This window comes from Triturus cristatus, chromosome 7, assembly GCF_964204655.1.
Source record: "Triturus cristatus chromosome 7, aTriCri1.1, whole genome shotgun sequence".
Lineage (NCBI taxonomy): Eukaryota > Metazoa > Chordata > Amphibia > Caudata > Salamandridae > Triturus > Triturus cristatus.
In genome coordinates, this window is record NC_140590.1 from 465085213 (window position 1) to 465107728 (window position 22516).

Sequence of the window (22516 nt, forward strand, 5' to 3'; positions counted from 1 at the left end):
TTCTCTCTCCCACCGGATGTGATGGATGTCATTTTATCATCCAGGAGGCACTCCACCAAATCTGTGTATTCCTCCAGGTGGTCCAAAGTTGTAAAATGGTGTGGAGAGTGGTCCATTGATTCTTTGAAGGCTCGTTTGTCTGATGTGCTAAGTTTTTCTCTTTCCTTGGCCCATCAGGGTTGTGCTGTGGCTACAGTTAAAGGTTATTTGTCGCCTTTTATTTGTTTGCCGGATCAGCCGTCTTTATCCAAATCTCCTGTAGTTATGAGGTTCATTAAGGCTCTTTCAAATACGTTTCCTCCCACTCCTTTCATTATGCCTCAGTGGGATTTAAATCTTGTTCTTACCTTTTTAATGGGTTCTCCATTTGAGCCTCTTCATAGTTGTCCTTTGAGGCTTCCCTCTTTTAAAACAGTTTTCTTGATTGCCATTACCTCGGCCAGGAGGGTAAGTGAGCTTCAGGCTCTTAGTTCTAAACCTCCTTTCTTGACCATTCATGCAGATCAGTTGGTTCTTAGGACCAGGGCTGCTTTCCTTCCTAAGGTGGTTACTCCTTTCCATTTGGGACAGTCTACTACCTTACCTACCTTCTATCCTCCCCCTCACCCTTCCAAGGAGGAGAGACTTCATCGTTTGGATCCTAAGAGGGCTGTCAGTTTCTATTTGGACAGAACCAAGGATTTGAGGCTGGACGATCAGCTATTTGTGGGTACGTTGGGCGAATGAAAGGCAAGGCTGTGCACAAGTGGACTCTCTCCAGGTGGATCATCTTGTGCATCAAGATCTGCTACGCCTTGGCCAAGAAGGACCCGCCTGAAGGTATCAGAGCTCATTCTACCAGAGCTAAGTCGTCTTCTTCTTCTTTGGCTAGAGGTGTTACTGTTGTTAATATTTGTAAGGCAGCAACTTAGGCCTCCCTCCATACTTTTGCGAAGCGTTACTGCCTGGATTCGGAGGTTAGGAGGGACGGCCATTTTGCATGTTCTGTTCTGCAAGGTTTTCTGGTCAAGTCAGGTGGACACCCTCTTCCGGGAGAGGCACAGCTTTGGGATTCTATTCCAAAGGTGAGGAATCCACAGGCAGATGTATCCATCAGAAGAACAAATTACTTACCTTCGGTAACGTTTTTTCTGGTGAATACAGTATCTGCCTGTGGATTCCTCACTGTCTCAGCCGCCTACCCGTTGTCCACATGTTCCTACCAAAATTGATATAACTGTTGGACATGAATGTTTTTAATATTTCTTTTTCTTGCTTTCAATTTGATACTGGAAAATGCTTGGTTTGTTGCCCTTTTTCCATGCTTTTATTGGTTAGGCCATGTGTGTGTGTATATATATATATTCACTGAAAAAACCATAGGTTTCACACATGTTATAGTTAGCGGAAATTTTACTGATAAAAAACCAATGAAATTCCCCCGTTATAGTTAGTGCAGGCAACTATAACTCACGCGACCGCAATCCTCTGCTGATGCTAATACTGTATTTAGACACTTATTTGCCCATGTCTTCTTCCATACATTTTTAGCTATACATATATTACAAATATTTTTTTTTCATAAAGACACATATGTCATCAGCAGAGGATTGCGGTCGCGTGAGTTATAGTTGCCTGCACTAACTATAACGGGGGAATTTCATTGGTTTTTATCAGTAAAATTTCCGCTAACTATAACATGTGTGAAACCTATGGTTTTTTCAGTGAATTTGCAAGGTTTTTTAAATGCTAATTCCTAACTATAACGTGTGTGAAACCTATGGTTTTTTCAGTGAATTTGTACGGTTTTTTAAATGCTAAGTTACTTTACGCCATTCGTGGCGTGCGCGCCCACTTAACGCAGTTCGTTCCGTGCGCGCACGGTGCGCTTCGCGCACCGTGCGCGCACAGTGAGCACGCGGTGCGCTTCGCGCACCGCGCGCCCACTTTACGCAGTTAGTGCCGTACACGCACGGTGGGCACGCGGTGCGCTACGCGCACTGCGTGCCCACGTTACGCTAGATGGGCCATGTACGCACGATGCGCTTCGCGCACCGTGCGCACATGGAGGACATATTATGCGCTTCCTTGTGATAGGTAATCTGATTAAATTTTTTGGGGAAATGCAATAAACAGATAAGCCATGCACAAATGGTGGCCTTCGGCCACCATTTTCACACGGGGTGGAGAGAGTGTGGATTTTTTTTCAAAAATTTTTTTTACCGTACGCGTACGGTAAGCGTACGGTAAGCGGAATCGGCGAAATTTTCGAAAAATTAAAAATTACCGTTTTTTGCCTTGGGGGATCTTTGAAGACTCAACTAACATGGTTATGTGCATGGGCGCTGTCTAAACAGCCCCTTTATATGTTTTTGGCATTTGTTTTTCAGCTCCCCCCTCAGAGTGCGAGAGAGAAAATGGCGGCCGCCGCTTCCTGGTTTCGACCGATTCGAATGTTTACTAAGATCTAAGGGCCAATCAGAATCGCGCCTGCGCACGCCACCGTACGCGTACGGTAAGCGTACCATAAGCGCACCGTAAGCTGGCTCAGATATATATATTGATTTAAAGGCTATTTTCTCAGAATCTACTGAACAGATTTAGAGCAAACCTACAAAAGGCACGTCCTTGACCTGAGGACTACCTCTCTGCCAAATTTCGAGTAATTCTGTTCAGCCGTTCGGGCTGTAGCCCTGTCTAAAGGTCCTATGGAAAAATGCATGGGAAAACGCGTTTTGGGACCCCCCTTTTATCTCAGCCCCCGCTTGACGAATCCCCCCGAGACTTTCAGGGTAGGAGCGGAGCGTAGCGCCCCACCTATTTTGAAAAATTCGCGAGGATTCGTCGACCGGCGCCAAAGTTATTCAAAATAGAATGTTGAGGTTTTCCTATGGAAACGTGGTCCTAACTATAACTACCTACTGGCGACCGCCAGTAGGTAATATATATATATATATATATATATATATATAGTATACTGTGTGAAAATGTTGTCGGTCCGCCCGTTTGCCTCGAGGGCACAGAAAAAATGGGTGGAACTGACATCAGCACGCCGACGAGGTCTTCTTTTGGCTCCGATGACGTCATACGGAGTCGCGAGCGGAGCTGTGCTATTATGACGTCCTCGTCGACGTGGGAGAGCTAGGGAAAGAATTTCCGCGGATTGCTGGCAGCGAAATGGAAACCAGACGAACGAGGCTGCAGGTCTGCACTGTCTGAACCTGCTGAGCACGACGCTCCATATGCAAATTTAACTTGCTGGAATGAAAAACGACCTACTAAGGTAACAATATACAGAAAAAATATGCAAATGAACATTTGAAATTATCACTGACTCTCGCATCAAGGACTAAATGTCCCATCATGCATTACAACAACAGGCACTGTGCACACGCCCACTGGGGGCGGTGTGAGAAGCTAATAAAATCAGATGTGAAACACATGATGCGAGCCCCAGATGTATAATTTGCAGCCCCAGAGGAAGAGGTGTTTTACCTTGAAACGCGTTGGGCAAACTAATAAATTGTGAATCAAGAAGGCAAGCTGCATGGCACACGAGCGCCGTCGAGTGATCTCCCGAAGCGTAAGGGCCATTGTTTGAAATATATATATATATATATATAGTATACTGTGTGAAAATGTTGTCGGTCCGCCCGTTTGCCTCGAGGGCACAGAAAAAATGGGTGGAACTGACATCAGCACGCCGACGAGGTCTTCTTTTGGCTCCGATGACGTCATACGGAGTCGCGAGCGGAGCTGTGCTATTATGACGTCCTCGTCGACGTGGGAGAGCTAGGGAAAGAATTTCCGCGGATTGCTGGCACAGGGGTATTCAAAAGGTGAGGAATCCACAGGCAGATACTGTATCCACCAGAAAAAAGCATTACAGAAGGTAAGTAACTTGTTCATCCATCTCCTGCTGGATTGTGCTTTGTATTATGATCTGCTACACCTTGGCTAAAAAGTAGGCTCTAAAAGACTGCATGCTCATTCTCCTGGGCCAAAGCTGCTACCACTATGTTTACACGCAGAGTCCCTATCCTAGAGGAGCATTTTGCATGCTTAATCCTGCATGACATTCTACTTTGAGTCCATTCACAGACCCACCTCCAAATAGATACTGTTTTGGCATCTATTTAAAAGATGAGGAATTTGCGGCTAGAAATCTCTATCAGAAGAACAAGTTACTTACCAAGTTACTTACCATAATGTTCTTTCTGGTAGAGACTCAATCTAGTTGTAGATTCTTCACCTTTTGAATATTCCCCAGGTATCAGACTGGAAACTCTTCAGCAGTACCTCTGCACATGGTAGGTAGCGCCGTGCAGCTCTGCTCTGACGCCCTTCTTCTCCAGAAATGACGGTACATGTGTTGACGTCAGTTGCTTTCTAGACTGTCTATGCCGCCAGACGCAGATACCCCATAATCAAATTGGCATAATAGTGTGCAGATTTCTAGACTTGGGCTCTTATTAATGGATACAGTCCACAGACCGGGTAGGATGGGAGGTTCGGTGAGGAATCTGCAGCTAGATGTAGTCTCTACCAATAGGAGCATTACCCATAGTAGGTATATTGTGCAATTGAAAAAGACCAGATTAAAGATGTACCAGGTTGCGCTAAATTTTAGGCCCCATTGACCCCAATGTTCTGTAGAATGCTTCCGGAGTCCCGGTCAGGCTTTTAAGGACATTACAATAGTGAAGAGATAGCAGTGGCAAAATATATTGACAAAAAACGGTCATTACTGTTAGATGCTAAACATTTTCTTCCAGCCATGGATGCACTGTGTCTGACATTGATAACAATGGCAGTGAAGGTCGTCCCAGCTTGATCACTGCAGTCGTCTATGTAGAAACAGTGCAATGTATGGCTCGAAATTGGTCTTTTGCCCCATCCTATATATAACTTTTGTGGCACGCTTTAATAACCTCTGTTGCTAAAATTAATACTTGTCTTACAGCATATTTTATCAATTCAGACCCCTTACTTTTGTCAGGTAAAGGCTGGGCTACTTAACTTCGCTGAGCTTTTCCTGGCCTCTGCAAAAAATGTGGTAAAAGAAACCATGCTGCTTCAAGCCATGCATGATGGAGGGGTTCAAATCACCTCAAACTTACATTCAGCATATCTACACATTGGAATGGAAAGCTCAGTATGTAGGTTTCCTTTGATGTTCATGGGTGTGATATTCTGATCACCTCACCAAAGAGATCTAAATCACAAACCCAAATAACCATAATTTCTTAGAGACCCTTCATCTCTAGGGCACCCCAGAAACAGACCGAAGGCTGCAAAAGAGACAGCAACATTTTGACTCTGTTGTGTCAAATATATATAACGTAGATAGTTTATCATCTCCGAACTTAACACCAGTAACAAGCTGGTTTGTTTAAACATGTAATTTATATTTTGTTGGCTACTGTCAACTGCAGGTGCTGACAGTATTTGTGCATTGTTATTTTAGCTATTATTTACCTTTTGGGTTTTTTATTGCTTTTACACAGGCGGTAGGTAAATGAGATCTCTAAATGTGATAGTTTATGATAATTACAGCTTAAGTAAATTATTTCACACCCTTCTATAAAAAAAAAAAATAGCTATTTATGTGCATACATGCAAATACCTTGGTTTGATTTCAGATAATTAATATAGTACAATTGTTTTAAAGATGCAGTGGTGTGCACTATTTTTTATTATTCTAAATACTCATGCAGTTGAAGATGGTTTAAATGCTTTTCATTAAGACATCTTAAACTTTAGTTGGATGTAAGGGGCATAATACAAAGACGCCACTTGGTCATTCCATTACTTTTTATTAGGATTTGCTGGCACATGTAACCATTGGTGACATAGTGACCACTAAATAGATTCAATTATCAGCATCCTGCATTATTGCATTATCTTTTGCCTCCCAGAAAAGAGAACATAACTGCACGACAGCTAACCCTCCCCCTCTATTAACAACCAGGATGATTCTTGTCCGGCAACATTTTTGTGTGTAATGCTAATAACCGCTAGCTGCCAGCTAAATTTATTAAGATCTATTCTACTCACTACTTGAGTTTTCATTTTTTTTAAATTTCTTTCATTGGCAAGGCAAAACGGATCACTAGATAAAAGCACATGTGTAGATTTGTATACATTTTTTCCCGGTATCAGTGAGTGTTTTCAATTTCTGTTCAGACTCAGCCATATTGTTTCCTCCCGTAGTGGGTCTCTTACATTAATTAGGTTAAATTTCCTTTTAGCATTTCTATGTTTAATGCCATGATAGCTATCAGATCAACTTCCCACGATTTGTTCTGGCATATTTTAGTTTTGATATATTGGCGGTTTGTGTTCATAATTGTGGTTCAGTAATTGTCCACTGGATTGTTTGCCTCAGAGATTTTTCTTTTTATGGCATTTTTAAAAGGTAGCAGTTTTATTCTTTCCTTCACCACTCAATCAGCAGACTTATGTAACAGAGCTTCCAAGGTACAGTTTTGGAGGAGATTGTGCGCTGTATTATTTACTGTGTTTGTTTTAAATTCGTTGTTTGGAACCATGTCATCATTTTGTTTGAGCAGTATGTAAATGCCTACTTCCTCCTCCACTTTTGTAGGTCCGGAAGACCACAGCCAGCCAGGTATACGAAATGTTGCTAACCTACGATGATATTTTAGATGCAGAAATCCTAGATGAGGTTATGGCCGTCCTTAGTGATGCTGCTTGGTAAGTCTGCCCTTTCTTCCTTTCCTTGAATTTCTTGAAAAGTTTACACAAAAGGAGCTGTGAGTTTTGAGAACTTTCTGCATCGTACAATCCATGTTCTAATGTTTTCCACAACATTTTAGCAGAAACTTCAGGAGAAGGGTTCACAGTGTTTGTATACAATAAATAAATAAACTGCTACGTTACTAGATTGCCCTCTCATGGAAGCTTAAATTGGGAGATCGCGTCCCTTACTCTAGGTTTGAATTGTTGCCATTTGGTAAGTCTTCTTGCTTTCGTAGCTGGCCATCAAGAACTGATAATTATAAATTAGCATCTTTCAATAAGCGGTGCATACTGCAGTAATTATTAGCTTGTAAAAGATCTCAAATCCATGCAAGTGTGGACATCATCATGTTAATGAAAGAGATATGGTCACTGATTAAGTTATTCCATTACCTGAGTCTGGTTTTGATACCTCTAAATAGAAGTTCAAAGAAAATGGACTTAACTTTGAAGTTAATAGAGAAAATAGAATAGCGTTGTGTTTGTAACCTTACTGATGCAATAAATTGGCGGTGTTTGATAGACATGAAGTCGAATGGAAGTGGTGTTAACCAAATTGCAACTATTTTGGCAAATACTTTGTTGTCCTCATTGAGAATGTTGAAACCCTTGAAAGACGAGCACAATAGCGAATATTTAATTTTGAGGCACTGTTTAAATATTAATCTGAAAGAGACACGTTAGTGATAGATTTCTTACCTTAGAATATCCCCAGGCGTCAGACTGGATCCGGAAAGTTTTCATCAGCAGTACCCCTGCGTGTCGGTAGGCATCGTTGTACGGCTCCGCATACATCACTGGCATCGTAGCCGTCGAGATGACGTCGTCAGAGCTACTTAGACGCGCCCACGCGCGCTGACGTCAGCTCTTTCTTTTTACGTGCAGCAGAGCAGATCCGAGAGAGAGCTGCACCCCTAGTGAAAAGTTTTAAATTGGTTTCTGACAACTTGTTTTGTCGTGTACTTGACTCCTGGTGCAATAGGGATGCCCGGGTTTAAGTCCTGTAGGGCCTGCCATCGAAACATGTTGGTATCGGACCCTCATGACATGTGTCTCTTCTGCTTGGGGCACGCCCATGACCCCGAGGCGTACCCCGATTGTCGGGGCATGGCGCCGAAAGCTTTGCGGGAGCGTTCCCGAAAGTTGTTGGAGGTCCGGCAATTGGTTCCGCGCTGATCGAGGTCCCGATCCTGTGGGAGGTCCAGGGACCGGTCGCAGAGCCATCAACATCGCTCGTCAGAATCGGGGACAGGTAAGTCGAGGCACCAATAAAAAGTCGAAGAAGCGACGTCGCTCTTCCTCTACCCCTCACCGGTCGCGGGATTCGGTGGAGGGGCGGGCGATAACTCCCCCGCAGCTCCGTTGGAGCCTCCGTCGTTGCCTGCGGCCTACCCAACCTTTCCAGGCCCGCACGCGAGGTGCAGGCCTTTGTCGGCCTTGCGCCATTTGTTTGCCCCGCCGGGTCCCTCCGGAGCACCTTAGGGCCCCGCAGATCTTTCGGAAGGGTTTGCCTCCGTGCCGCCACCTCTGGCCCAGGCTACGCCGACACTATACTCTGTGGCGCTGCCAGCTCCGGCCGCGGCTCCTCCCCTGGATCCGGCGCCGGGCGCAGCACCGACCCGGGACTGGTATCTTACCCTCCCATTCCATTTCTTGGAGGGGAGTTTATCCCGTTTCCCAGGGCACCTCGTCCTTACCGGCCCTTCAGCAACCGGTGGACGAAGGGGAATACTGGGAGGGGTCTGAGGACCCTCTTTCAGCTCAATGCGAGGATGAGCCTGAGTGGGAAGGCGATGTGGAGAGTCCAGTGGATCTGGATTTCTCTCCACACCCTGGTACTCTGTCCCCTTCTTCCGTGGCCACGGAGGAGGTTGGGACTTTTTCGGTGGTTTTGCGTCAGGCAGCTGAGGCTCTTATCCTCGAGCTTCTTTCTGTACCTATCAGGATCAATCTCCTGACGGAGGTCCTGCAGCCGCAGTCCTCCTCTGCGGAGCCATTACTGCCCTTCAATGAAGCGCTTACTGATATCCTGTTGGGCACCTGGATTAAACCTAACAGACAAGGGTGTGGCATGTCGCCATCGCCCAGCACGGGGCGATCCCAGCTTTCTCACACAACATCACACGCCTGAGAGTCTGGTTGTCTAGGGTTCTGCCTCGCCTAGTGTGTTCCCTTCTGCTCCTCCGGACAAGTAATCTAGGAAACTGGAGCAGTTTGGGAAAAAGATTTTCACATCTGCCAGCTCTGGGTTGCGGACGGTGAATACTGCGTGCCTGCTAGGCCGCTATTCCCATTCTGTGTGGGACACTGTGGCACAGGTGCTGCCTCAGTGCCCTGTGGAAGCATGGACGGTTCTCTCCCAAGCCATTACCGAAGGGAGAGATGCTGCAAAATGTACTATTCGTTGTGGGCTTGACACGGCCGATTCTCTCGGTAGGGCACTTTCCACAACTCTGGTGCTCCATCGTTATGCTTGGCTCCGAACTACTGGCTTCTCTGGGAATGTCCAGAACACACTGTTGGACATGCCCTTTGACGGTACACGCCTCCTTGGTGATAAGGCGGATAGCACCTTGGAATGCTTTAAGGACTCTCGGGCTACGGCCCAGACATGGGGTCTCGCCACCACGCATACTCCCTTGGGGTCTGCCTTTTGGCCCTTTTGAGGTCAGGGTCAGGGCGCCCAGGGGGCGTTCTTTTCAGACCCGCATGGCTGGGCAGCCACAGTCTCAGCGCAGCCGCGCCGTGGTGAGTCCCGAGGACAGCAGACGGGTCAGTCCGCCACCTCCCCTGCTGCTGCCTATAAACCTTCCTAATCCTGTGTTTCAGGCCCAACTGATGCCAGTGGGTGGCAGGATTCACAATCACCTTCCCCACTGGCGCTCCATAACCTCAGACCGGTGGGTTCTGCAAATAGTCCACAGGGGCTATTCCCTCCCCTTCGAATCTACCCCTCCGGCCATGCCACCTCAGTACCACCGCATGTCGGGGGAACACTTGGAACTTCTCCTGCAGGAAGTTACGGCCCTCTTGGCCAAGGGGGCCATCGAGCACGTTCTGACGCCAGAAGTAGGTCGTGGTTGTTACTCCCACTACTTGGTTCCAAAGAAGGACAAAGGTCTGCGCCATATCTTAGATCTCCGAAACGTTAATCGCTTCCTCCGGAAGGAGAAGTTCGAGATGCTCACGCTAGCTCAGGTCTTGTCTGCTCTAGACCCGCAAGACTGACTGGTAGTGTTGGACTTGCAGGATGCTTATTTTCATATTCCCATCCTGCCAGCCCACCGGCGTTACCTACGGTTCACGGTGGGCTACGAGCACTTTCAGCTCACCGTGATCCCTTTCGGCCTTACCAGCGCCCCTCAGGTGTTCACGAAAGTGATGGTGGTGGTCGCAGCTCATCTGCGCAGATCAGGGGTTTCAGTCTTCCCCCCTATCTCGACGACTGGTTGTTGAAGGCGGGCTCGCCCCAGGAAGTCGTCTCCCACCTCCAGACTATGGCCGACCTCCTGCATTTGGTAGGGTTTTCCATCCATGTGCTGAAGTCGCACCTGGTTCCCTCTCAGAAGCTTCTCTTCATCGGAGCGGTTCTGGATACGGTGCAGTTTTGGGTTTATCCTCCCGAACAGCGAGTCCGGGACATTCGGGCTATGATTCCGATCTTTCGGCCCTGGTCCTGGTTTTCGGTCAGGAAGACCCTAAGGCTGCTGGGCCTCATGGCCTCCTGCATCCTGCTGATCGATCATGCCAGATGGCATATGCAGGCTCTGCAGTGGGACCTGAAGTTCCAGTGGACGCAGCATCCGGGGAACCTGTCCGACTACGTCCAGATCTCAGAGGGCACTGCACAGGACTTGCAGTGGTGGCTTACGAACCAGCGATGGGTCAGTGGCAGATCCCTCTCCCTTCCCCAACCGGAGCACACAGTAGTGACGGACGCGTCCCTCCTGGGATGGGGCGGCCAAATGGGAGATGCGGAGATCAGAGGCCTCTGGTCTCCGGTGGAGTCCAAGCTCCATATCAACCTTTTGGAGCTCAGGGCAACCCTACTTGCACTCAAAGCATTCCTTCCCTCTGTCAAGGGGAGAGTAGTGCAGGTGTTCACAGACAACACTACCGCCACGTGGTACTGCAACAAACAGGGCGGGGTGGGGTCGTGGACCCTATGTCAGGAGGCTCTACGTCTCTGGACGTGGCTGGACCGTCAAGGCATTTCCTTGGTGGTTCAACACCTGGCAGGTTCACTGAACGCCAGGCGGATGAACTCAGCCGACGGTGCATGTTGGATCACGAATGGCGTCTTCACTCGGAGGTGGTGCAAGGTCTCTTTCAGCAGTGGGGAGAACCTTGGTTAGATCTATTCGCCACTGAAGAGAATGCGCAATGTCAGCAGTTCTGCGCATTGGAGTTTCCAACACAGGACTCGCTAGGCAACGCTTTTCGTCACGAGTGGAGTTGCGGTCTGTTGTACGCCTTTCCGCCTATACCACTTCTGCCCAGAGTGCTGATGAAGATCAGACGTGACCGGGCCCAAGTCATTCTTGTGGCACCAGACTGGGCTCGAAGAGTTTGGTATCCCAAGCTACTCACTATGAGCGTGGATCCCCCGATACGACTGCCTCTTCGGGTATCACCTGTCGCAGCAACAGGGTACGGTCCTCCACCCAAATCTGTCCAGTCTCCACCTCCTTGCGTGGACATTGAGCGGCAACAGCTGATTCCATTTGACTTGCCTCACGAAGTCTGTAATGTGATTCTGGCAGCCAGGCGTCCCTCCACTAAAACGGTATACACCTGCCGGTGGAAAACATTTGTGGCATGGTGCACAGCAAAATCTGATCTCTTTCTGAGGTCCTATTGTACCTCCTTTCTTTGGCCCAGCAGGGCTCTGCTTTGGGCACTATCAAGGGCTACCTCTCTGCTCTTTCAGCCTTTCTTAGGTTGCCTGATCAGCCCTCTCTTTTCAAGTACCCGATAGTCAATAGATTTCTCAAAGGCATTACTCACCTTTTCCCTCCTATTCCTTTTGTGATGTCTCAATGGGACTTGAACCTGGTTCTCACATACTTGATGTGAGCTCCCTTTGAGCCTCTTCATAACTGTACTTTGCAGTTATTGACTTTGAAAACTGTCTTCCTGGTGGCCATCACCTCAGCTCGGCGGGTGAGTGAGCTCCAGGCTCTTTCCTGCAAACCTCCTTTCCTGACGATTCATCCGGACAAGGTTGTGCTTTGACCGTGTCCCTCCTTTCTACCAAAAGTAGTCTCTGCCTTTCATCTCGGGCAAACTGTGACTCTGCCCACTTTCTTTCCGCCTCCGCACCCTTCAAGAGAAGAGGAGAGGCTCCACCGTCTGGACCCAAAACGTGCGCTTTCGTTCTATCTCAACCGGACACAACAGTTCCGGGTGGATGACCAGTTCTTTGTTGGCTACGTGGGCACCAAGAAAGGCCGGGCTGTGCACAAGCGAACTATCTCCAGATGGGTTGTCTTGTGCATTAAAGCCTGTTACTCTCTCGCTAAAAAGGAACCTCCGGTTGGGCTGCGCGTCCATTCTACCAGGGCGACAGCAGCTACCACAGTATTGAGACGTGGTGTCCCCCCTGCAAGACATCTGTCAAGCGGCCACTTGGGCCTCGTTGCAAACTTTCACTAACCACTATTACCTTGACAGTCAGGTCCAGAGAGACGGCTTCTTTGGCCGTTCAGTTCTCCGTGACTTTCTGGTGTAATCTCACTTCGCAGATGCACCACCGGGGTTGGTATTGCTTGGGTATGTATTCTAAGGTAAGGAATCTATCACTAACGTGTCTCTTTCAGATGCACAAGTTACATACTTGTGTAATGATATATCTGTAAGAGACATTAGTTAGTGATAGATTCCTTACCGCCCACCCATTCTCCCCGTTCTGCGAACTGTTCTCTAGGGTTCAGGTCATCCCTTTCAGGGCCCTAGTTCTATTGCACCAGTAGTCGGTCTCTGGCATAGCTCTGCGCTCCCGGCGCGGAAATGTTGTGTATAGAACTGACGTCCGCGTGCGTGGGCGCATCTAAGTAGCTCTGATGACGTCATCTTGCGGATACGACGCCAGCGAGGTTCACGGAGCCGTACGCCGACGCCTGCTGACGCACAGGGGTACTGCTGACGAAAACTTTCCGGATCCAGTCTGATGCCTGGGGATATTCTAAGGTAAGGAATCTATCACTAACTAATGTCTCTTACAGATATATCGTTACACAAGTAAGTACCTTGTGCATTACAAGCACCAAAAGGGTAAACAGTAGATACATTTCTACATCGTGCTGAAGCAGTGAATATATGCAGGTATAAATGTAACATGGTAATCTAAAGTATTCCTACGATGCTGATCCTACTCTAAGTGTACCAGTGTGTAGGTGTAGAGCCAAGAAACCCCCAAGGGATGATCCAACCCCATTACCTGATGGGAGCGAGTGAAGGACCCCCCCTCCCTGGTTTCGAGTTGGACACCCCTCATGGTGATTTCTCAGCATGCGGGGACCTTCGATGTCAGCTGAAGTGCCTCCTCTACCAATATATTGGGATGCCTATTATTTATAATAAAAAGTAGCCTTTGTGATGTTTACGCTACATTAGTGATGTTATGGATATGTGGATAGCGCTGTCGCCTCGTGGATGAAGATGGGACGACTTTTGTACCTAGTGCGTAGAGAGGCCTAGTACATGATGTTCAAGGCATCGTGATAATGTTGTGTGAAGCTGGATGTGAAAACAAAGTCGTTTCAGAGAAACTAATTCAACATTGTCATGTATGCAAATGTGTGCAAATGGTCACAGCTGAAATGTTATTTTCTAGGACAATGTATGGAGTAAGCTGCATGTGCCTAACTCGGGAATATAACATTTGTTATTCATAGTTCATAAGGAAACAGCGCATGTACAGCGCTACTTCATTCGTCATTAATAAACAGCAATTGGAAGGTTAACTGTGTCATCTCCAATAAGATTTCTGATGGTATCTCCACATCACTGGCTACAAGTCACCCCATACAAACATTGTAACATCTGGTCATATCCACATCTATTCACTCAACACCATGTTGCTGCAAAGGATGAAAAAATTATTGTCCCTGGTTCAGGAATCAGGAATGACTGGTTTTGAAGACTTGACATACCTATCATCCTGTGTGGCAGTCAAGACTAATGTCTTGATGCAGGTGCTTCAGCTGAGTGTCTCCCCCTGAGAACTGCTTCTCTTCTTTAATGAATCCCTTCCACGTCTGTACTCGCCCAGCCACTGTGGGGCACAAGCTTAAAAGCCTCTGCATTGTTGAGGATGTGGTATCTATAGATCTCCTGGGTCAGCCAGCTAGCGCTCAGGTCAGTACCACCCCTCTCCTGCCCCTCCCACCCCCCCCCCCCCCCCCCGGCAGCCATAGCCTCCAAGCCCTTATAGTCTGCCCCATATCATCATGGGCAACCAGTGGGATCTGTCATCACCTGCACCTCTATCACATCAGATCAGTGGATTTTGCAGATTCTCCAGAGGGGCTACTGCCTCCCCTTCAAGACTACTCCCCCCCCCCCCCCCCATGCCATCTGCTTGTGTTAGGCTGGCAGAGGACCATCTTTCTCTGCTCCATGAGGAAGTGACGGCTCTCTTGGCCAAGAGAGCCATAGAGCGGGTGCCAATGCCAGTAGTAGGTTGTGGTTGCTATTCCCACTACTTTCTAGTGCCCTAGAAGGATGGAGGCCTTAGTCCTATCCTAGACCTGCACACTTTTAGATTCTTCCATAAGAAAAAGTTCAAAATGCTCACACTTGCTCAGGTCTTGTCTGCCCTGGACCTGGGAGACTGCATGGTATCATTAGACTTGCGGGACGCATATTTCCACATTCCTGTCCTGCCTGCCCACAGGCATTACTCCGGTGTTCACGGTGGGCCACGAGCACTCTCAATTCTCTGTACTCCCTTTTCGGCTCACCAGTGCCCTGCAAGTGTTCACCAAGGTGATTGCAGTGGTTGCAGCTCATCTGCGTAGATCAGGGAGCCGGTCTTCCCCTATCTCTATGACTGGCTGTTGAAGGTGGCTACACCCCACGCTGTTGTCTACCACCACCAGAATACGGCAGACCTCTTGTATTCGCTGGGGTTCATTAGCAAAGTGTAAATGTCACACCTGACTCCATCTCAGATGCAGAGCTGTTCTGGACACAGTGCAGTTTCAGGCTTTTCCTTCCGAGTGGCGAGTCCAGGATATTCAGGCTATGACACCGATGTTTAAGCCTCTGTCCTATATTTCAGGCTGCTGAGCCTCATGGCCTCCTGCTTGTGACACATGCCCGCTAGCACATGCGGTCTCTGCAGTGGGACCTGAAGTTCAATGTGGGCACAGCATCAGGGAAATATTTCCGACGTGGTCCAGATCTTGGAGGGAACTGTACAAGATCTGCACTGGTGGTTAACGAACCATGATTGTGTCAGTGGCAGACCCTCTCTCTTCCCCAACCAGATCTGACAGTAGTGACAGATGCGTAACTCCTGGAATGGGGAGGGGGGGAATCTAAGAGAGGTGGAGATCAAAGGCCTCTGGCAAAATTCTGATTCCACATCAACCTTCTGCTGCTCCAAGCGATTTGGCTGGCATTAAAAACCTTTCTGCCCTCCATTAAGGGACGGCTAGTGCAGGTGTTCGTGGACAACACCACCACCATTTTGTTCTGCAATAAGCAGGGGAGGACCCTTTGTCAAGAAGCCCTGCATCTCTGGACATGGCTGGAACAGTGCGGCATTTCCCTGGTGCATCAACACCTGGCAGGCACTCTGAACGCGAGGGCAGACAAATTCAGCCAAAGATGCCTAAAGGCTCATGGATGGCGTCTCCATCCAGAGGTGGTGCAAGGTCTCTTTCAGCAGTGGGGTGAGCCTTGGTTAGATCTGTTCCTCACTGCCGAGAGCACACAGTGTCAGCAGTTCTGCACGGGGGAGTTTCCTAGGCCGCTTTCATTCAGAGACGCTTTTTGTCTCGAGTGGAGCTCCAGCCTCCTGTTCACCTTTCTCCCCATATCCCTCCTGCCCAGAGTTCAAGAATATCCAGTAGCTCCGGACTGGCCTTGGAGGGTATGGTATTCGAGCTGTTGAGCATTGCCATCGGTCGTCCAATCAAGCTGCTCCTTTGGGAGAATCTTCTGTCACAACAGCATCGAAGGGTCCTCCACTTGAATCTGTCAACACACTGCCTTCTTGCGTGGAGATTGAGTGGCAACAGTTGACAGCCTTCGACCTTCCATCCGAAGTCTGCAATGTTATTCTGGCAGACAGGCGTCCCTCTACCTAGATGGTATACGCCTGTTGTTGGGGCCAGTTTGTGACATGGTGTGCCGAAAAGCAGGTTGACCCCCTTTCTGCTCTTCTTTCTCAGGTTCTCCCCTCATTACTCTTTCCATTTCCCAGCAGGGCTTTACTCTGGATACCTTGAAGGGTTATTTCTCTGCTATTTCAGACTTTCTACGGTTGCTTGACAAACCATCCCTCTTCAAATCCCCTAAGGTATTTAATGCCTTATCTGGTAGAGACTCTGTCTAGCTGCAAATTGCTTACCGACTCACCCATCCTCCCCAGTCTGCAAACGGATTCTAGGGAAAAGGCTTTCCCATTTCAGGGTCCTCGTTTTCCACACCAGTGGTCAATGTTCTTTGTTGCTCCATGCTCCTGGCGAGGAAAGTCGCGAAAAGTAACTGATGCCAAGGCGCTGGGGTGGTGCCTATATAGCATCGCTCAAGTCACTTCTGACGTATACGCAGCAACGTAGAGCGGATCAGTGCCGCCTACCGGCATGCAGGGGTACTGCTCATGAAAAAATGTCCGGATCCAGTCTGACACCTGGGGATAATTCTAAGGTAAGCAATCTGCATTACTAAGGATAAGTAACTGGTCCTTTATTGCGCTCAGGTGATCTTAGTGACTCCCAATTTGGCTTTCTTTTAATGAAGATCTTTTGTTTCAAGTGGAGAAATTCTTCACCTGAAACTTAAGAATTTAAAACTTCATGTTTGAAATTTGAGGGATTAACGTTATGATTTGCCAAAAGTTGTTCAATAAGTAGTTCTCTCCTTTAGGCCCCTTCTACCAGAGCTGTATATTATAGTAGTAGGCATTCATTAGTTTCATCTTGGTGCAGAGAGCACTCTAGATCCTCTTAAGGTGGATTTATTGATGAATTACGAGTTCTAACTTTTTGTGTTCTTTTTAGCTGAAAAAGTTCAGAGTGTCAGCACTGCGTGTTGCAGCAGTTTCAGCATGTTTTTCTCTTGTTGGGGGTTCATTTTTTAAAGTCCCTCTTGTAGCCTGTTTTCTTGGAAGATTATATAATTAATATCCTCCTGTTCCTATCGTTCTGATTGGGATCTGAATTTGGCCTGAGAATTTTTGAGTAGGAGGTAGACTGGTGTTGGATTTCTCTCAATCCTTGACCTGAGGCTTCACCTCAGAGTTTGAAAGTCACTGGGCTATCTTCTGCATAACTTGGACTGGCTCCTGTAAGACGTGTGTGGAGGGCTACTACCGCAACCCTAATAGGGGCCCTGCTGGAAGAAAGCGGCTTCACCAAGGCGGCGCACCTAAGTTGAACCCGCTGCACGAGAGCAATTTTAAACCCTGCATCTGGTTAGGGAGAGCAACGGAAATCAGAGACTGGATATCCCCACTAAAAAAAACAGAACGGCAGCCGCTGTCGGTGATGCGAGGAGAGGACACTGAGCAACGGGTGGCCTCTCTTCTTGCGGCTTGATCAGAACAGGAGAGCCTACCCCCTCTTCTGGAGCTGCCGGTCCTGGACAGGAGCTCGGTGAAGGCTTACAGCCGAGAACGGAGGTGAGCGGTTGATGTTCTGCGCAGATATGCAATGATGATCTTGCCGTTGCCAGCGAGCATTGTTTGGGTGGCCTGACCCTAAGATGGTGCCCATTTGTGAGGTATGAGGAGTGCCTCACCTTTCCCCTGCGGGGCTGCACAATGGAGTCTTGTAGCCTGGACAAGTGTTTCAGATGCGGTGCCTGTTGTTTATTGTTTATTGGGATTGATCTGTTGCAGGGCCATTCTCGATAACACCGCTTTTTCTCATGGCTTCTGAGCCTGTCCCCAAGATGGCGCCTATGCTTTAATAACTTGGAGTGTTTTACGAGTGATATGATCTTCCGTAACTCTTTTACAGCTGTCACTGGCCATTGCGGATGCCATTGCGGATGATTTGACTGTTGATGGGAAGGTCCGCTTCTTTGGAATGACTGATTTCTCCTCCACAGCGATCTTTGTGGGAGGGATGCCTGTCCCTAAGATGGCGCCCTTGACACTGTTCTTGGCGCTTTCAATCAGGGCTGTGGTCATCTGCTGGTGCTGTGATATTGATACCGGGTGTTTTCACTCCAGGTTGGGAGACTCTTTCATCTACACTGCCAGGTTCTTGGTAGACCAGCCTGCAGAGTTTTTGCCATACCCCTGAAATGGGGGCCGGAGTCTGCATGCTCCTCACGCCGAGTGAGCTTCGTCCAGCTGGGGAAGAGATGAGTACCTGATAGCTGGAGGTTGAGGCGGGCGGCGTTCCCCAATACCACCTGAGCCTTGTATGGCAGATGGAACTTTGACGATGCCCTCTGGCAGAAACCTTATATGTTATACTGACCGCAGTGCCCGAGCAACACGGCTGATGCCCGGTGGAGCTGTATTGGCAGCTATAGAGGAGATTGACTTTGGTTTCACCCCCTTAGCCGTCACCTACCCAGCCGGACATTGGACATTGTTTTTCCTCGTCTCTCCGCTGTGTCTCCTTTCCCTCCCCCACTCTCTCCCTCCGTGATCCTGCGGATGACTCCCTGTTCCAGCCCTACATAACCTTGTTTGTTTTTCCCCTACACCCGTCGCGAACCCTCACGATCCCTCATGCTCCAGATAACTTGTATATGTTTTTATTTGATGCTATGTTTCACTGTGGCAGGCTTAGCTGTACTATATAGAAAACCAGAGTACAGATTAAAATCCTAATATTGTATCTCAGGAATGGGACTAGCAACAAATATAAACAACTATTTTAATAGTTATTAAAAATCAAATTCAGTGGTGAAGTCAGATTGTCAAAAAGTATTAAGGAAAAGTAACTTTTAGAAAGTTACCTTTTCCTGCCTGAAGCTCTTGGATGCTAGTTTGCATTAATCCCCCAGCCCGTTCTTACCCTGAATAAGGTCTGCAATTCCTCCCAGGAGCTACCCAATAAGTCATTATGATTCACAGGTCAACCGGCATGGTCAGAGATGACTATTTTGAGCTCAGCAGAAGGGTGGGCGCAGTGAGCACCCTTTTTTACATTACAGTGTGAAATCCTATTTGACAAGTATGTTTGTTTCATACACAAAAGAATTGGGGTGCACTTAAAAGGAAGGGAACAGGATGCCAAAACTGTTCTTGTGTATCCACTGTCTGGTTGCTGAAGAATTCTGCTTTTGTCCTTCCAGATGCCTGTTTCTGGGTTCATTTTTGGGTACAATAGCTGCATCAAAGTGGATTTTAGTGTTTGATGTTGGACAACATTATGATTTCCATAATACACTCCCCACATACTCAATCGTCAGAGCCCAAATTAGGTTGGCCAAAGAGTTTTACCAAGGTTCACTTCTAGTTCAAGGTACAGGGATACAACAAGCTACAAGAGGTCTTTCCCGCAACTGCCCAGCTGACCAGTGACAACTGGACATGGACTGGACTCTACTGAGGACTTCTACCTGACAACCTGTAAGTCTCTAAGTGCCTCCCGTAAGGTCCTGTTTTTTTTTTTTTAGAAGAGCACTCAGGTGGTGGATTGGGAATTAAAGGACTATGGTAGAAGTTATAATCTTTGACCAGAATGAGCCTGGTTGGTTTATCCGTTTCTTGCTTCATTGCATCAGCCTTAAATTTCACCTAAGTTCTAGTCTACCGCACCATCAACTGTCATTGGTGTTTTGTGACGTTTGGTGCTATTTCTACTTAAAACTATAACAATTCATATCTCTGGTTCCCCGTTTTGTATTTTTGTCTATTTATCTAATTCGAGTTGAGATTTTTATTGTTTTGCATTTTGACTCTATTACAATTTTGGTACTGCATAAATACTTACCACTTTGACATATGTTACACTGCTCTGCTCTGTGCCATAGCTACCAGGGGTTGAGCTCAGGTTAATTTAGTGACTTGGACGACTCACCATGACAAAGGTTGTGATTATTCATTGAGGTGGATAGTCTCCCAATTCATAATCCAAACTCTTCTAACTTATCCCCCACCCCTCATCCTACTAAGGAGGATGAGAGACTGCATAGGTTGGATCCCATGTTTGTGGTCTTATAGTACATCAACAGTGCCAGTAACTGGAGTGAGTGCAAGATCAGGTTTTTGTAGACTTTGTCAAAGCCAAGAAAGGCAAGATGGTGGCCAAATGCAACATTTTGCATTGGTCATCCTATTTATCACAATATGCTGTGCCTTGGCCAAGAAAGACCCTCTAGAGAGCATTTGTGTTGACTCCATTAGTGCCATGGCTGCTTCCATGCTCTCACCAGGCTTGGCAGAATCATTCTCAATGAGGGTGCACATTGCAGGACCTCTAGTACCTTAAAATATAAACCTTAGCAACTATAAGTGAAGTGGCCATGCATCTAACCAGCAGGAGTTAATTCCTTCAATACCAAATATGGCATGTAGTATTGCAAGTTTGGCAGAGTGATCATATCCGCTGTAAGCTGATCAGGTTTGTTGTATGGTCTTGCAATAGGCCAAGAACAAATGATATGCAGGAAATCCCAGTCAATTCCTTACACGTCCAGCGTGACGCATATGGATACAGACCTGCTGTAATTAATTTGGCAGGTAACCAACAGCACATATGTAGGATTTTAAAGAATGTGAATTTGAGCCTGGCTGCTTGCCTGCTGGTATCGTGCATCTGCACTAGCGAGTCCCATCTGGAACCATTGTATGTGTGAGACAGCTGTAGCTGCCATTGGGATGGTGCATCTGATTTAGTCTCTGTCTTGGAGAGAGTTTGATAATCGGAATATTATACAGACCAGATATCCTCCTTTGCTCAGACCGCAGTTTGCAATGCATTGGAGATGTAGTCGGTTAAGTGTGTTGAATCCAATATTCTCCAAAGACAATGTTTCAATTGATTTTAGCACCAGAGCTGTGAAACCAGAATGTGGAATTCTGATTGCAAAGTGGCAAAGGACTTCGTAACCCTGTCTTCGAATAAATCATCTCATTTGGTAATAGCCCTGGAAGACCATTCAGTCCATTTTAATGGCTTACCTTGGATTGGGAATTAAGAGTGAATGCTTTAATAAATCTGGGACAATGATGATAACTCTGGACTGCATTCTAGTCCATCGTATTTTTCTCACTGTGCCACTATAGATTATTTTTTTTTTTAAACAATCTTTATTCGATTTTTGCATAGAAGGATCATTGAGGTACAATCTGTATTACACGCAGTACTTATACATATTTCCAGGAATGTTATGCAAGTATCTTAAACTTTCTCACAGCTGGTATCATGTATTTGTCAATGCACATCAAATAAACCATACGAGCGGTTGACATTACATTAGATATATGCATTGCTAGTTGTCTGATCACGACTACGTGTTATTTCCCCCATCTTCAAGACTCTGTACGTATGGGGGCTCACTGTGCCACTATAGATAGGGCCCAACCCAAATACATTTGGGGCAATCCATCCCAAACTGGTAGGCCGAGCAGTGTACCTGTGTCTGGGCATTTCTGTTTTACATATATTGCCTCAAAAAGGAATGCAAAAAAAAGGATGTATATGTGGTTGTGGGCCTGGCCACTTCTGCACAATTTCCCTCTTGGCCACCACTAGGCCCTGGTTTATAAACTGCTTCTGATACCTAGTTAGACCTTTTGTTCCCCATGTATCCAATGATGGATAGAATGCTTGAATTAATCTCAGTCACTGATAATTCTTCTGATACATTAGACAGCGCTCTGACACCCTATGGGATCAGGCTCACACTTTGTTTAAAGTACTGTAAAAAATAAATTAACACATTAGTTATGGCGACTTTATTACTTTTACAACGCTCACACAATACTGTTGTTTTACAGTAATTATGACTGGTCTTCTGGGATTGTGCTTGTACCCACTGCTTAAATGCAAACTGTTGTTTGTCATTCCCCAATAAGCACTGTCAAAGCCAGTAGGTCTGGATCTGAAAGATCACTTTAGTTATAGATTCCTTACCTTAAAATTACCCTCAGGCGTCAGACTGGATCCGGAAAGTTTTTTCCGTCAGCAGTACCTCTGCGTGTCAGAAGGTGGCATTGGTCGGCTCCGCATCCGTCGTTGGCGTTGTGGTCGCCTGGATGACCTTGCGGTAGCTACTTACACTGACGTCAGTTCTTTCTTTTCCCGCGCCAGTCAGTGCAGATCCGGAGAGAGCGATACCTCCAGTCTTTTTTTGACTGACTTTTTGCCGACTTTTGTCGAGGTCTTTTTTTGAGATTACGACTCCTGGTGCACGAGGGATGCCCTGCTTCAAGGCATGCGGTTCCTGTAACCGAATGATGTCAGTTACGGATCTGCACTGTGTGTGCCTCATTTGTCTGGAGCGCGACCACGACCCCAAGTTGTGCTCTGACTGCCGGTCCATGGCTCCGAAGGCTTTGCGGGAGCGGTCCCGAAAGCTGCTTGAGCGCGGGCAGTCGGCTCCATTTCGTTCGATGTACCGGTCGCGAGGGAGGTTT

The 22516-nt window shown here is 47.2% G+C and overlaps 1 protein-coding gene across 1 annotated transcript in view; it reads left to right on the top strand.

Moving 5' to 3' along the window:
- The window catches only part of TBCD (tubulin folding cofactor D), a 2329415-nt gene that overhangs the window by 2199158 nt on the left and 107741 nt on the right, over window positions 1-22516 (top strand). Inside the window, exon 38 of the mRNA XM_085616794.1 lies at window positions 6587-6696. Coding sequence (XP_085472920.1) covers window positions 6587-6696 — 110 coding nt within the window. The remainder of the gene's footprint in view (window positions 1-6586; window positions 6697-22516) is intronic.